General features: G+C 34.0%; 1 protein-coding gene across 2 annotated transcripts in view; it reads right to left on the bottom strand.

Annotated features, from left to right (window-relative positions):
- The window catches only part of BBS9 (Bardet-Biedl syndrome 9), a 283,155-nt gene that overhangs the window by 222,762 nt on the left and 46,999 nt on the right, over window positions 1-13,394 (bottom strand). For both annotated transcript variants that reach the window (XM_066321634.1, XM_066321643.1), the window contains exons 10-12: window positions 7,097-7,278; window positions 3,875-3,951; window positions 1,627-1,680 (exon numbers count right to left, since the gene is read on the bottom strand). In XM_066321634.1, the coding sequence (XP_066177731.1) occupies window positions 1,627-1,680; window positions 3,875-3,951; window positions 7,097-7,278 (313 nt within the window). The remainder of the gene's footprint in view (window positions 1-1,626; window positions 1,681-3,874; window positions 3,952-7,096; window positions 7,279-13,394) is intronic.

Here is a 13,394-nt window from a genome sequence, read left to right as displayed (position 1 = left end):
CAAGTTTTTTGTAATTTTAACCCAAGACAAACAAAAGCTAAAGTACGAATTGAATGCTTAATACTCTGCAAGTGTCATGAGCATTCATTCTAATCCAAAGAAATATAAAAGTTTGCAAATTTTAGGTGATTATAGTGGAAAAAAACACAAGAATAATAAAATCAAAGATAACCAAAGAAATTACTTCCTTTAACTGCCAACAGTAATGCATAGTCTTCTGAATAACTTCAAGTTTTATTTGATTTTTTTAACTGCAAAAAATATAAGAAAACATACCAGATACTCAGCACAACAACTACAGATAATGAAAGCCCGGCTAAATATAGAGTGGCCCTCATTGCTTCTGTTGTGCACAGTTACTCCTCTGCAACACCAATGGATATCAAAACAGTGTCCCTAATTCATATCTAAAATGAAAGTATTGTGGTGACTGAGATCTGAATGTGGTCTGCACAGAAAGAGACCATATATCTAATGTCATCTATTTTGCATTGCTGGTCTACCAAGGAGCTCACTACAGCCAGGTTAGATCAGTTTAGAATATTATTACTTATAAAGTTACTCAAATGTTAGGAAACTAATTTGACTACTTTACCATAATTAACATCAACATTGATTTAGGTTTAACAATATACCAGTTATAGGAACTTATTGCAGAAAAAAGATTCTAGAAAAAAATTGAATTAATGGTTAGTCCTACATTTACTATTTTTGTTTCACTAAAACATACAAGATGCATAAACAAGAAAAGGGAATGGGGAATTAATTATGTCTTCCCATTAAAAAGCTTATGAAATATGTAAATACATAATTCAATTGAACTTCTTTGAGCAGACTTATCACTGACTTTATCAAAATAGTGGTTTTATCCTGGATCATTTTTAACACTTAAAAATGCAGAGAAAGATATTGGACCAAGTACAAGTAAACCACACTAGTCCAAGGGGATCTGGTTCAAACAGTTCAGTTACCCTCTGAATTTTTCACTCTAGACAGAAAGAGAACTCGCAAGGTTCTCAAAAATGAAATTTCACTGATACTTTTAAAAGATCATCTTGAAGTCAGAAATAAAAATCATGATTTTTTTAGGCAGTACTGAGGAAAAATGACACTTGCATGCACATGCATGTGCACACATACACACACTTTCTTAATAATCAGTTACAGGCACGAGCTCTCATGAAGAACTGCAATTTTCCAATTAGACTGTCCTACCATTTGAATTGTTATAGCTTTGAAATTCTTTATACAAAAGAAAGTGTTTCTTGCTTATTGATAACTAAAAAGGCAGCTGAAGATTATCAACTTCCCATTTGAGTAACCAAACATTTATTGCCATTGGAAAAATATTCTCATTACTTCCAAAACTACTGCATTCTGTCCTAATAATATCTGCAATAGCTTACTGATAAGCCTATAAAAAATAAAACCACAATCACTTTCTGACAGTAGCAGAAGGCTTGCTAGAATGACACCTTATCATACTACGGAGAAAAAAAGGTTTAGTACATATCGCATTTCAAAACTCACTCATTTTAATGTTCTAAGTGAAAAGACAGAAAGCAATAAGCTTGTTACTATCTGCCACCACTATTCAAATGCTACTGTTTGAGCTAGGCACAGTACCTTTACTGTGACTGATGGTACTGCCCCTGCTTTTACGTCACTGTCAATGGCTTGCTGTGAAGAAAAAAAGATGAAAAATGTTATGTTCACATGTTTGATGTTCCACATGAACAAGAAAACACAATTAAAGCAATATTACTTTCCTATCACCAACTAGGTAAACACAGAATTAACATTAAAGGACTTATCATTCCTATGGCAGATTAAAATACACAAAATACATTTCTGAGTTCCTTCTGAAAATGTGAAGTCTCCATTTGAAATTCCTTGCAAAAGGATAGCAGAAGGTCATGAATGTTGTACATATAGGAAACTAATACAATCTGATGCATATACGAATATTTGAAACTGTTTTGTTTGGCACACTAATTTTCACTGTGTATTTATTCAAATTCTGGAAATACCTTCTGCTATTCAGTAGGGAAAGGTGATTTCCAATTGGCCAATATATTATAAATACAACATAGCATCAACTATAAAATCATCACACACTATTTTACAATCAGAAATATACCTGAAACTTCAAAAGAAAATTCTAGCAGGCACTTCAATACTCCTGCCAATTCCTATTTCAATAGGCAATTCCATCTACTTCAAAATTTATCTTGACCTTGTGGTTCAATTTTAATTTTATTTTACGCTTATATTTCATTTTGAAACAGGTCAGTCACTACAGTTAATTTAAATGGGAACATTTTCTTTATTATAAAGAAACACATCTCTCACCTCTGCTATAACACCAGATTACTGATTTGAACTTACACCTTCTCATTATAGGAGAGTAAATTTAAAACAGTATAAGGGCTACATGTGCAAAGTTCCTAAGAAGTCAGAAAGCTGGTAGGCTCCCTGGCTTCTAGAAGTAGGACTTTCATTTGTGTACTGTGCACCTTTCTCAGCGAAAAAAGACAGATACTTTCATACTGGGTTGTCATGCTCGCTGGCGACCCAGTGGTTGAATCTGAAACAATAGCAGGGGTGTAAAGATATGGAACCTTACCATATCTGTAACCTTATTCAGCTTTCGGAAATCACCTGGATTTCTTGGGTCAGAGGATACACACAGGAGACGGCATTAATTAACAGAATGGCTCTCCCCTTGTTCATCTACACAATTTTAATACTCTATATCCTCTTTGCTTTTATCACACACATTGCAATTTCAGACTTTTCACAGGAGCAGAAGTAGCATTGAAAATCCTGTTGTTCCCAAGGTAACTGAAGAAGCCCTAAAATAGTTCCTACACTTGCTTATTGATCATTCCCCACAAAGTATCTTATCAGATTTTTCCTTCCTAGGCAGCTACTGAAAGAGCCCACAGAAAAGCAGACCACACAGGAAACTAAGATATATGGGCAGATAAAGATTCAAGGCTGTGGCTTTCTTGATAGACTGAGTTACTTACACATGAAACAGACCAGTTGCATCTGGAAGGTTGAGCAAATGAGCACAGCAGCATTAGACCATTCACTGCACCTAACAGTCCGAGTGTTGTGAGCAGATTATTGCAGCTAGCCAAGACCACGTCACACTGTTCTTTTTTTCCACAGACAAGTGCTAGGACACTAGCACACATTATAAAGAGGTCCATTTATCAAAGAATAATATCCTAATGTATTTTTTAAACAGTCAGCAGCTGTGAAAAATCAGTTTTGCCAAAACTAGTGGCCAGAAATGGATAAAGATGTTACAGTGCAACAAGTATGTTCTGAAATGTTTAAAGCAAAGAGTTTTAAGAGACAATATAACCTCTCCCAATTCTTAATTTGAATAAATTTGTAAACCACCTATGTATACAACATGAATAAACTAATTAGGCTGCAACACTAAAGAATACTGAATGATAGCTTGTTGGAGAAAGATTATTTCTTACAATCAGCTGGAGTAGTTTGAGTATTCTGTCTTGGAGAGAGGCGAGGCCGACACTTTGACTGTTTCCCCCAGTGTTTATAACTGCTCACCAGTACTTCTCACCACTACAAAGTTGTTCCAGACTCTAAGTTCTTGTTCACTTACATTTGCTTAGGCAAGAATCTCAAGGTCCTCAAACAGAAGATAAATGAATAATTGTAATAATTCTAGTTAAAATCTTTAATAAAATTGGGTTCTAATTGATGGAAAACTGAGGGCCATGAAGCTCAGTCACACAAATGTAAATAGGAATCATTATGCATGATCAGTCATCATTTATTCATGTGAAATCAATGTTTTTTTTCAGAATAATTCCCTTTTTATACAGGTACATACAGATTCTTCATCCAAATCAGGTGAAACTTCTGCTGTGACAGTTACATCTCTCTGTTTTTCAGACTCAGGCAAAATATCTGAAAGAAAAAGAAAAAAGCAAATCAGTTCTCCTTTAACCATTATTCAGCTACACTCCTAAAAATCATACAACTTCAACAGCATCAATTCTCAAAGTCCTACTAGATTTCTACAGTCAACTTAAACCTGGATATCATTCTGGGTTTCTGATTTATGTATGAAAAAGAATTTAGATGCATTCCATAACAAGGTAAGGTAACTGGTAAGGTATTTTTAAACTTTGTCCTCACATGCATATGCCAATGGATATAGCATATACACACATGCATATAGCATGGATAACTACCTCCAAAATAACACCACACATCTCATGGCACTTTCATCTAAATAATTTGAAAATTAATATGTTAAAAAAAGAAAGATTTTATTCTAACACTCTAATCTTCAGCAAATTCCTCTGCATAAGAAGGTATATCAAAGTTTTATGTATAGACCATTACATGTGGCTTGATTAAAATATGTCACCAGTTGATTTCCAGGACTGTCAACTTACAAGGCAAAAGAATGCTACAAACTCACTTATATCCATGATACAAAGTCTTATGCTGATTCACACATGTAAAAAACAAGTTATACAAATTAAAGCCTTAAAAACCTTGAGGAATTACATAAGCTTCTCTTTAGAGTCCAGAAGTAGAGCTCTAGGGTATTTGCATTTTTCTGAAGAGCACTTCTACTTTTTAATATCCCAAACATATGGGAAAATGAAAAATCTGAACAGGAAATATATAGTTCCTAAAGTAATGAGTAAAGAGTTGATGTAAAGGGGCAATTAACATATTAAGTGAATAACTGAGAGCATGAGCACATTCAGAAAGCTGCAAGAATTTTATTATTTTCAGGACACACAGGGTCCTGAAAATGACCTAGAACTAGTAGACAGCACATTATCTTTTTCTAACAAGAGAGTCAAGGGAAAAGATTTTGATGAAGGCAGAAAATAAGTATTCACTTTCTTGTGCTCAGAGAGAAATGCCTCCCTTTACTACAAGAGAAAAAAGCAAAACCTAAACATATTTCTCCTGGAAAATATCACCTAGAAAAGAAGTTTAGGCCTGTTTCATACTGCCACAATTGCAAAGAACAAGTCCTGCCACTACATAAAGCTCAGCACGGTCCATTCTTTTTCTATCCCTTCTTAACCATTTCTCTTTGGGTTGCTTCTTCAAGCTAGCTATGATGTAACCTCTGTCATACAGTTATTTTTCTATTAGAAGTACAAGAGAGATCACAACTGAGGTTTACATATAAGTATTGGCTTTTTGTTACTATTAAACTGAGCCAAAACACGTATGTTTAATCACTTATGTCATCCAGATTGATGCAAGTAACATTAGATTTAAGTTAGTATAACAGTTAAGATTTAAAATATTTCATCAGTTTATACTGTAAATCCTTATTCTTCAAAATGTATAAAACAGCTTAAGTTCAACAGTTTAATGGTCAGCACTGGACAGAAATACAAGACATTTATGGAAATAACTACTCTAAAGTTTTTTTTAATAAGATGACCTAATTCTAAATACCTTCCACGTTTGAAAGTCAAAATGAAACAAAGAAAAATTATTTCCATATAAGGGTAGATATTTTCAAAACAACACAAGGTCTGACTGCACAAGCATGAATTCAAAAGACAAGAAAACCAACTGGTAATTTTATAGATTGTGCTAAGGAGTAACTTAATGGCAACCAAGGTTCAAGCTAAAGTTTGAAGAAAAAAAAGCCAAAATAAAACAAAGCCAAAGCATCCAAAATTGACAGGTATTCTTCATAAGTAAAATATTTTGTTGTATAAAAAGGTTCTCATACAAGTTTTACATGCCGTTAAAGCCAAACAAAACATCATTAGGGCATCTCTCCACAACAAAAAGAGCATTCATAAAAACCTCATTCGAAAACACCACTTAAATCAGATTAGACAAATTGAGGAAGAAAAGGAAATTAAAAAAAAAAAAAAAAGAATGGTGAAAAAAATAAAAAATATTCATAACAAATTTATCATTCATACCATGACAGTTATTACAAAATTTTAAAAGGACAGCTACAGATCCTTTCTCTCTCCTTAGATCTTCCAGATAACATGCTGAAACTAATAAGCTGAAGTTGATTCACTTCAAACGGATTTTTTCTTTCCATCATGCTTTTCTTTCCTTTGGTTATGATAGACAAAATTGTCAAATACCTATAAGGATGAACTGTGGTAAAAATCAGTGGAATTTATCCACATCTGTGTTTAAATAACACATTACTGGGTTGGGAAAATTAAAATCCAGATATAAGTCTACCATGATAATGGATGAAGTTACATGTAATTACAAAACAAAGAAGTCTTTGTGTTGTAGAATCAAACTCATGCCTGCAGGTAAATAATTTTTATTTTCCAGTAATTTCAACTATGAGGTTTTTCACTTCTTTTTTCACATAGTAAAACCATGACTATTTCCTTGATGCATTTTAAGAACATGCTACCCATCATCAAGGAAAAAAATTAATTTGTTCTTTCTATTTGTTGAAGATTTTTCCATAGCTTCCTGTAAAATCACATGCTTCCAATTCCCTGCACAGGCTGGGATGTATAAAACCACAGTTATGAAAACATAAACTTTGACGGATCTCTGTGGAAATTATGTGCCCTTACTTGAACAAAATCAATGCAAGTTATTAGCAATGTATACAAATTCCAGAATTTATCATAATCAGATATGCCACTCTGTTCTATAAATATGCTTTTGAATAGTTAAACCAGCAGAAAAGTTGCTTTAAAAAGCAATTTTTTGTTAATTTCATAACTTAAAATGTCATTTGTATTAATAAATAGAATTTGGCAATACTTTTACTCTCTCTGAAGCCTAACTACACCAGATCATTGAAATTCTTCAAGTTTTCTCGCCTTTGGGTAGTCCATGGCAGTCTTTATTCTGAATCCTTGCGCTAGTGAGAACTATCTGCAACCTGATGTAAACATCTTTAAGCTTCCAACAACGTTATGAAAACACAATCCAAGGGCTTTACCATCTAGGATTTATTTATTTCTCTTAAATACTAGATTTTCTACAAAACTGTAACTTTGAGTAAAGTCTGAAAATAAAACATTTTAAAGTGCTAAAAAGACATGTAAAAATACATAACAAGAAAGAAGTGTACCTTGTGTTTTTGTGGCCTCTCTGATGATTTTCTGAAGCTCTTTCATTTCAGCATTCATTTCTTCATAGTTTATTTCCCTAGAATCAACCTTAGGAGCCTGGAAGAGTGAAGGATCAGTTCCAAGGTATGAACATTGAAGATGGCCATCATCACTCAGAGTGACTATAACACCCTTCAAGTCTCTGCACAAAAAAAATTAAAAAAAAAAAAAAAAGCTTACTAAGAAATTGGGAAGAATCACAGAAGCAATAACATTAATAATAATACCTATTCCTTAATTCAGATGTCTTCATGAATATTACTCCCACTTGGTGCAATCACACCTAAGAATGTCTTAGATGACTATAGGGCCCTCAGAATCTGTGAATCTGTACAATCAGGAGAGGTAATGGAAAGGATCAGAACAAACAAGTTGAATCAACCAGACAGTTGTAACCTATTTATTCATTTAAGTCTTTTGAAGTTGCAATATTTAGGTTACTATGCAGGAAAAGGAATTTGCTAAATGGAATAGAAGGGAAAGGGAAGAGTAAAGAGGGGTTAGAAGAAATCACGAACAGATGGAAGATGCTCACAAAGAAGACAGCTTTAGGACTTTGATGATTTCAATAGCTCTCCTAACCAAATCTTTGGCTGCTATTGCAGCTACTGTGCTGGCTCCAAACCTTGACTGGCTCTTCCCTGCAGTATCCATATGAAAGGAAACCACATGGATTCAGAGCATTCCCCTTACACTCCTCAGAATCAATACAAGTGAGTGTTTTATTAGCTGCACTATAGTATCTTTTCTCTCAAGGGAAAAGTACTTCATTGCTCCTACAAAAATGTCACTTGCTTTGTTTATCTGATCCATACAATAAAAATGCAAGATTTAGAAAAGTATTTAATAAACTGAGACAATAGGGACTACTGCTAGTATTTTGCTGAATTTAGAGCTTCTTCCTAACAGAAAAGAAACTGAACAGTAAAGACCAGCACAGAAGTTAACAGCAAATTCTAGGAGCATAAATTTTCACTTTATTCTTTTAATGCCTATTTTTGATTAAATTACTATATTCACTTTCATAGTCACAACATTACACATTCATGCCAGTAATTTGCTCTTACTCCATCCTTAGAATACTTTATAGCAGATACTGATATAGCAGATATAGCAAACACAACCGCCATAAAAAGGAAAGATAGACCAAATTTAATTCTTTGATTTAAAAAGTTATTTGGACAAGAAGGCCTAATTCACTATCACACTAATTAAACCCCTGTAAAATATCGAATTTATGTAAGAGTTCAAGCTATAACTCATACAGAATTAACAAAAATTCTTTTTACTTACATACACTAACAACTTTCAAATGTCTCCTCTAATACAATAAAAAGGCAGGTAGCTATGTAAAAGAAATAAAATTCTCACTGGTTTCCTACACGGTCTTGTAGCATGGCTCCAGAACACACAGATAGGAAACCTCAATCCAAAATTTTCCATGGTAATAGTAATACAAAAGCCAACAGATGTCACAGATTAATTTTAACCACTGATAGTCCAACTGTACTGTTCACAATGTCTTTTTACAGCACTCTAAGGCTACAATCCCACTGGTGGTTTTACAGCTGCCATCAAATAATCTGGAAAAACTATGCTGCAGATCATCTGAACTCTGTATAGTTATAACTGCACACAGGAATGAAGACCCTACTGGGCACTATACAAAGAAGTAATTGCTGTAGGTAAACTTAAGCTTTCTCTTTTTATAGAAAGCAATTGTTACTGAGTGAAAGAAATAAATCTCCTTGTTGAATTATGAATGTATGGGAATTGCTTGTGAGGGTTTTTTGGACAACAAGCACCTCCAGTCAGCCCTTCACTGAAGATGGAACATGAAAATCTGAACTGCCTTCTGAAACAGAATACACATAAAAGGGCTCAAACACAAAGTTCCTCTTATCTACTAAATAAGCTCATCTTAATTAGAAACAGTCTTCTTTTTGGGACTATTGCTTACTGAAACAGAAAAGCTTCCGTCTACCACTGCAATTTTTAACATTCCATTTTTCAGCATTCCCTACCAAAAAGGTAAAAGGAAGCTCCTTTTGTAAGCCTGGAGATGCCAAGACTCTCCCAACAAATACTCAAAGAAAAGAAAGTGGAAGACTTAATACTGATTTTCAACTTACATATCCAGTACTGTGCTAGCAGCCATCCTGTGAACATCATAACCTTTATGTGACCTGTGAGCTTGGGGCTTGCAGCCTAAAGGGACTTTCTGACAAACTGTAAACTATTAGCAGGAATTGAATGAGTCCTGGTTTCTCTCACTACTTGACTATTTATTGTTGACTATAGTTGGTTTCCTTGCTCAAGACTGGGTCTGTTGCTTTTACTGCCCATCCTAATTTTCTTACATCCAAAAAGCTCTGTAGAACACAAATCTGTGCTTTACAGATTTACAGAATTGTGGATGGCACGTGAAACAAATACATTGGGCTAACCCTGAGTTCTCCTATATGAGCAATGCTAGGAGACAAACTCTTATGAGTATTTGCACCACAACACAATCTTAATAATGCATGCAAATAACACCTAATATACAGGATTTTGTCAACATCTGCCAAATATTTGCAAGGAGCTTTGCCATATTGGTCAGGGATGCAGGAAAGTCTTTAAAAATGGGGCATTGTTGAGGCAGATGCTAGCATGCTACCAAACACACTGCCCCTCTCTTTGTTATCGAATTATAGCAAATAATTACCTTTTTTTTTTTTTTTTTTTTTTTTTTTTGCTTTAAAGGGGTAGGAGGGCACAACAAGAGAAACAGCGTCAGAAGCTTTTTCTACAGCTGGAGAAAGAAAATTTCTGAAAACAAGACAATTTCTAGAATTGTCCAACAATGGCTTTGGATGATCTTAAATATTTTCTCCCAAAGATCTGCATCTGTTAATCTACTAAGGAAAGATCCATGAGGACATCTGAATGTAAATCAAAAGCACATGAAGAAATATAACTACAAAGTTAGCTATAAATCTTTGATGATAGACTACTAAGGTATAATACATTCAAAAGTGGTTTGCTATACACCTCTAAGCTGGCAGTTATCTGCAGCTAATCAGTCTGTCAAATAAGATCCATTTAAATCAATGAGGTGATTTACCTACATAAGTTATTATTGGCTTAACTTCCGAGTCAGCATTACAGAACGCACATTCAGAAACTCTATCTTAAAATTAACTCGTTTCAACCAGCTTTTCTGATAGTCACGGCATCCTTGAAATCTACGCTATCTCAGAGACAAAAGCATTAGCTTAAGAAAGCAGCATTACAAATTGTACTTTTTCTTTGCTTCAGTTAGTGTTCCGCTGGGTCCCAAGAAGATTGCTCAACATGAAACATACATAAGTATAAAAAAGCCTTTCTCAGTAATCTTCCCTTGTTAAAAGCGGTCCATGAATTTGCACATCAATAGAAACAATAAGAAAAATATGGCTAAGCAGTTCTAATATATTTTTGTAATAGCTTCTTTTCTCTGTTGGAATGTTTGTCAGCCAGTCAAAACTGCATTATTTTCTCAATCTTTTTTTAACAGTGGTTAAGGACAGCAGGGGGAGGGGAAGCACATTTAACAGTTTTATAGTAGTTTCCCCACAGCTACTGCTCTCACACAATATCCCTGCAAATACCATTACTTCATTTGGCACATTTTGAATACAATCTGGAATTTCAATTACTTGTTAAATTTCTTTTATTGTAAGGTTTTGGGTTTTTTTACTATGCATCACACAATAGTCAGAGTAATAGTAAACCTAAAGGGACATTTTAACAGTGAGGAACTCAAAGTATAAAACAAATTATTTTGATATCTAAAATAACTTCACAGTACAAAGCAGCTCCTACATACATATGGTAATAATTTGAAAAACTATCTTTTATTGGATTCTGGGTAATAATAACGGCATATGCTTTTTGTAGGTCTTCTCTTACTAAACAAATTGCTCACAACATAGTTCTTGAAGAAATTAAAATGCTTTGCATGTTTCCAGTTATATAATACCAAACTGATCACTCAAACGATTTAGAAGCTGAATCTGTAGTTCTGAGTTTTACTTGAATGACACATGCTAAACTTTGGACAACTCTTAAGATAAAGTCTGGTTATTGACACCATTTGCAGCTTGAATTATTTATATTTATAATATCTCATAGAATTTCTACCTCAATTTCAGAATTAGTCTTAACTGCTATTACTCAAACCAACCATTTTAGAAAATAAGATTATCTGCAATACTACTTTCCATTCCTTATCGATAATGTATTATTTAAAAACTACTAAATTAGGAAACTAATTCCTGGAATTGTGCTCAAGCATTTTGAATCCATTTCTCTCCTCATTATATCACCCTCTGAGGTAATTATAAGCAAGACGATACCTCAATAACACTTTTTAGTTTAGTGCTTTTGAAAACCTAAATTATTCTAAGTTCACTACCATTTCAGTGTCATTTTAAGCTGTAACTACATGAAGTATTTGACAAAACACTGAAGGATGATCAGACTAGGAGTAACTAACTGTAGGAATTTTCTAACGTGAACTAATAGAAATAAAAGTATAAAGCCATCTTACTCTTATTAAACACAGAATCCAAAATCCACAGCTGAATATTCAAAGTACATCCAGTGTGACTCAATGTAAGCAACTACTGATACCCAACTGCCCTGCACATCTGTGGAGCACTCTCAGGCTTCTTTGAAATGCTGTCTTCAGTAAAAAAATCTTGGTTCAACTTACATTAGAAGTAATGCAATATGTGTAAGCTTTCCCCATTCTGCTATCACAAGTGAAAACAGACAATCAAATTTCTCTCAAAAATTAGAATTCTTTTTAAACTATTTATATTATATATTTAACATCCTTTTCACACTCTGCAGAGGGCAAACAAACAAATAATGTAAATATAGTGCTCAAATATAATTGTTTAACAATATGTAATTATATTAAATAGCATAAATTAGCTGCTTTACAGAAAAGCATTCTTCATCTTTCCCATTTGTATGATATCTTAGGATGACTGAACTTAAGAGAATACCACATACTCATCTAGTTTAAAAAATCATGAAATGCATGCAAAAGAAGAAGGAAATGAAACATGATTTCATCTTGATAACCAATGGAAAAGCCATTAAAATAACAGAAGTTATGACTAGAACAACAGGATAACATTTATCACCTTTTATAAACACTGAAATGCAGAGAGCCAGAACTGAGTAAAAGCCTACCTGAATGTAGGCACTTTAAATAGCTGAAGAATTCTCTACCTCCCAAATCCTAAAAGGGTACTTTTGTTCCCAACTTTTGAGTGAAGGCCTCTCCACAAGCAACTTTATGTGGTGACACTACACAGCAGAACAACAAATTAGCAAGCACCAGGACAAACTCTCACCAGGCTTTAGCTTTTGCAGCTCTCCTTGTGTAGTTACCTCTTTGAAAGAGACTCTTTGCCTAAAATGCTGTCCAGCAACCAAATAAAAAGAAGCATTTTCTATCAAACAAAACAAAACAAAGCAAGAAAAAGGAAAAGAAAAAATAAAAGGAAAGGAAAGGAAATTGACTGTTTTTATTTTTACTGCCAAGTTAAAACCAAGCGCTATTCACAGAAGTTTGGGAAGGGGGTCCCTTCTCCCAGAGCACTACTGCCACCTGCGGGGCATCAGAGCTTTCATATAGGTGAGCTCCGAGAGCTACCACACCACATTACGTGGAGAAGCTGTGGGGTTTTTTTACCAGGGTTAGTATAACATCTTAAGGCCACTTTCTTGGCAAAAGGGAATCTTATCATTGTTATTTAACAATGTATACCCTGGGACAGACATCCCTGCACGAGACAACCTTCTGGTCCCTCCGGGCAGGGAACACACACACCACACACTAACACTGGCAGGCGAGGCAGGAAATTTAAGCTCAAACTACAAAAGTTGCATACAAAATGCAAAATTTTATCTAAAGGATTGATCAACTTTGCTTCTTCTTGTTTTAAATGTAAAATAAAAAACTATTTCAGAGGCAATAGGAGTTTTATTTAAAAATTACAGCAGATAGCTATCCAAATTGAAGTTTTTAAGCAAAATTTGTCACCAAGTAGAATTAAAACATAATATTCAGAGTGATGACACAGGTCTCCAGAAATATATGTTCTTGCTTTAAGCAAAAAAACATAAAGAGCACTGAAGTACAATGTATTAAAGGAAAAATTCATAATTTACACATTGCATTTCTCAGAATCACAGTTCCATATCTAAGACAGTGGCATT

Source organism: Sylvia atricapilla, chromosome 1 (genome assembly GCF_009819655.1).
Source record: "Sylvia atricapilla isolate bSylAtr1 chromosome 1, bSylAtr1.pri, whole genome shotgun sequence".
Taxonomy (NCBI): domain Eukaryota; kingdom Metazoa; phylum Chordata; class Aves; order Passeriformes; family Sylviidae; genus Sylvia; species Sylvia atricapilla.
Note: the sequence above shows the minus strand (reverse complement) of the source record. Positions and strands in the feature narration are given on the sequence as shown.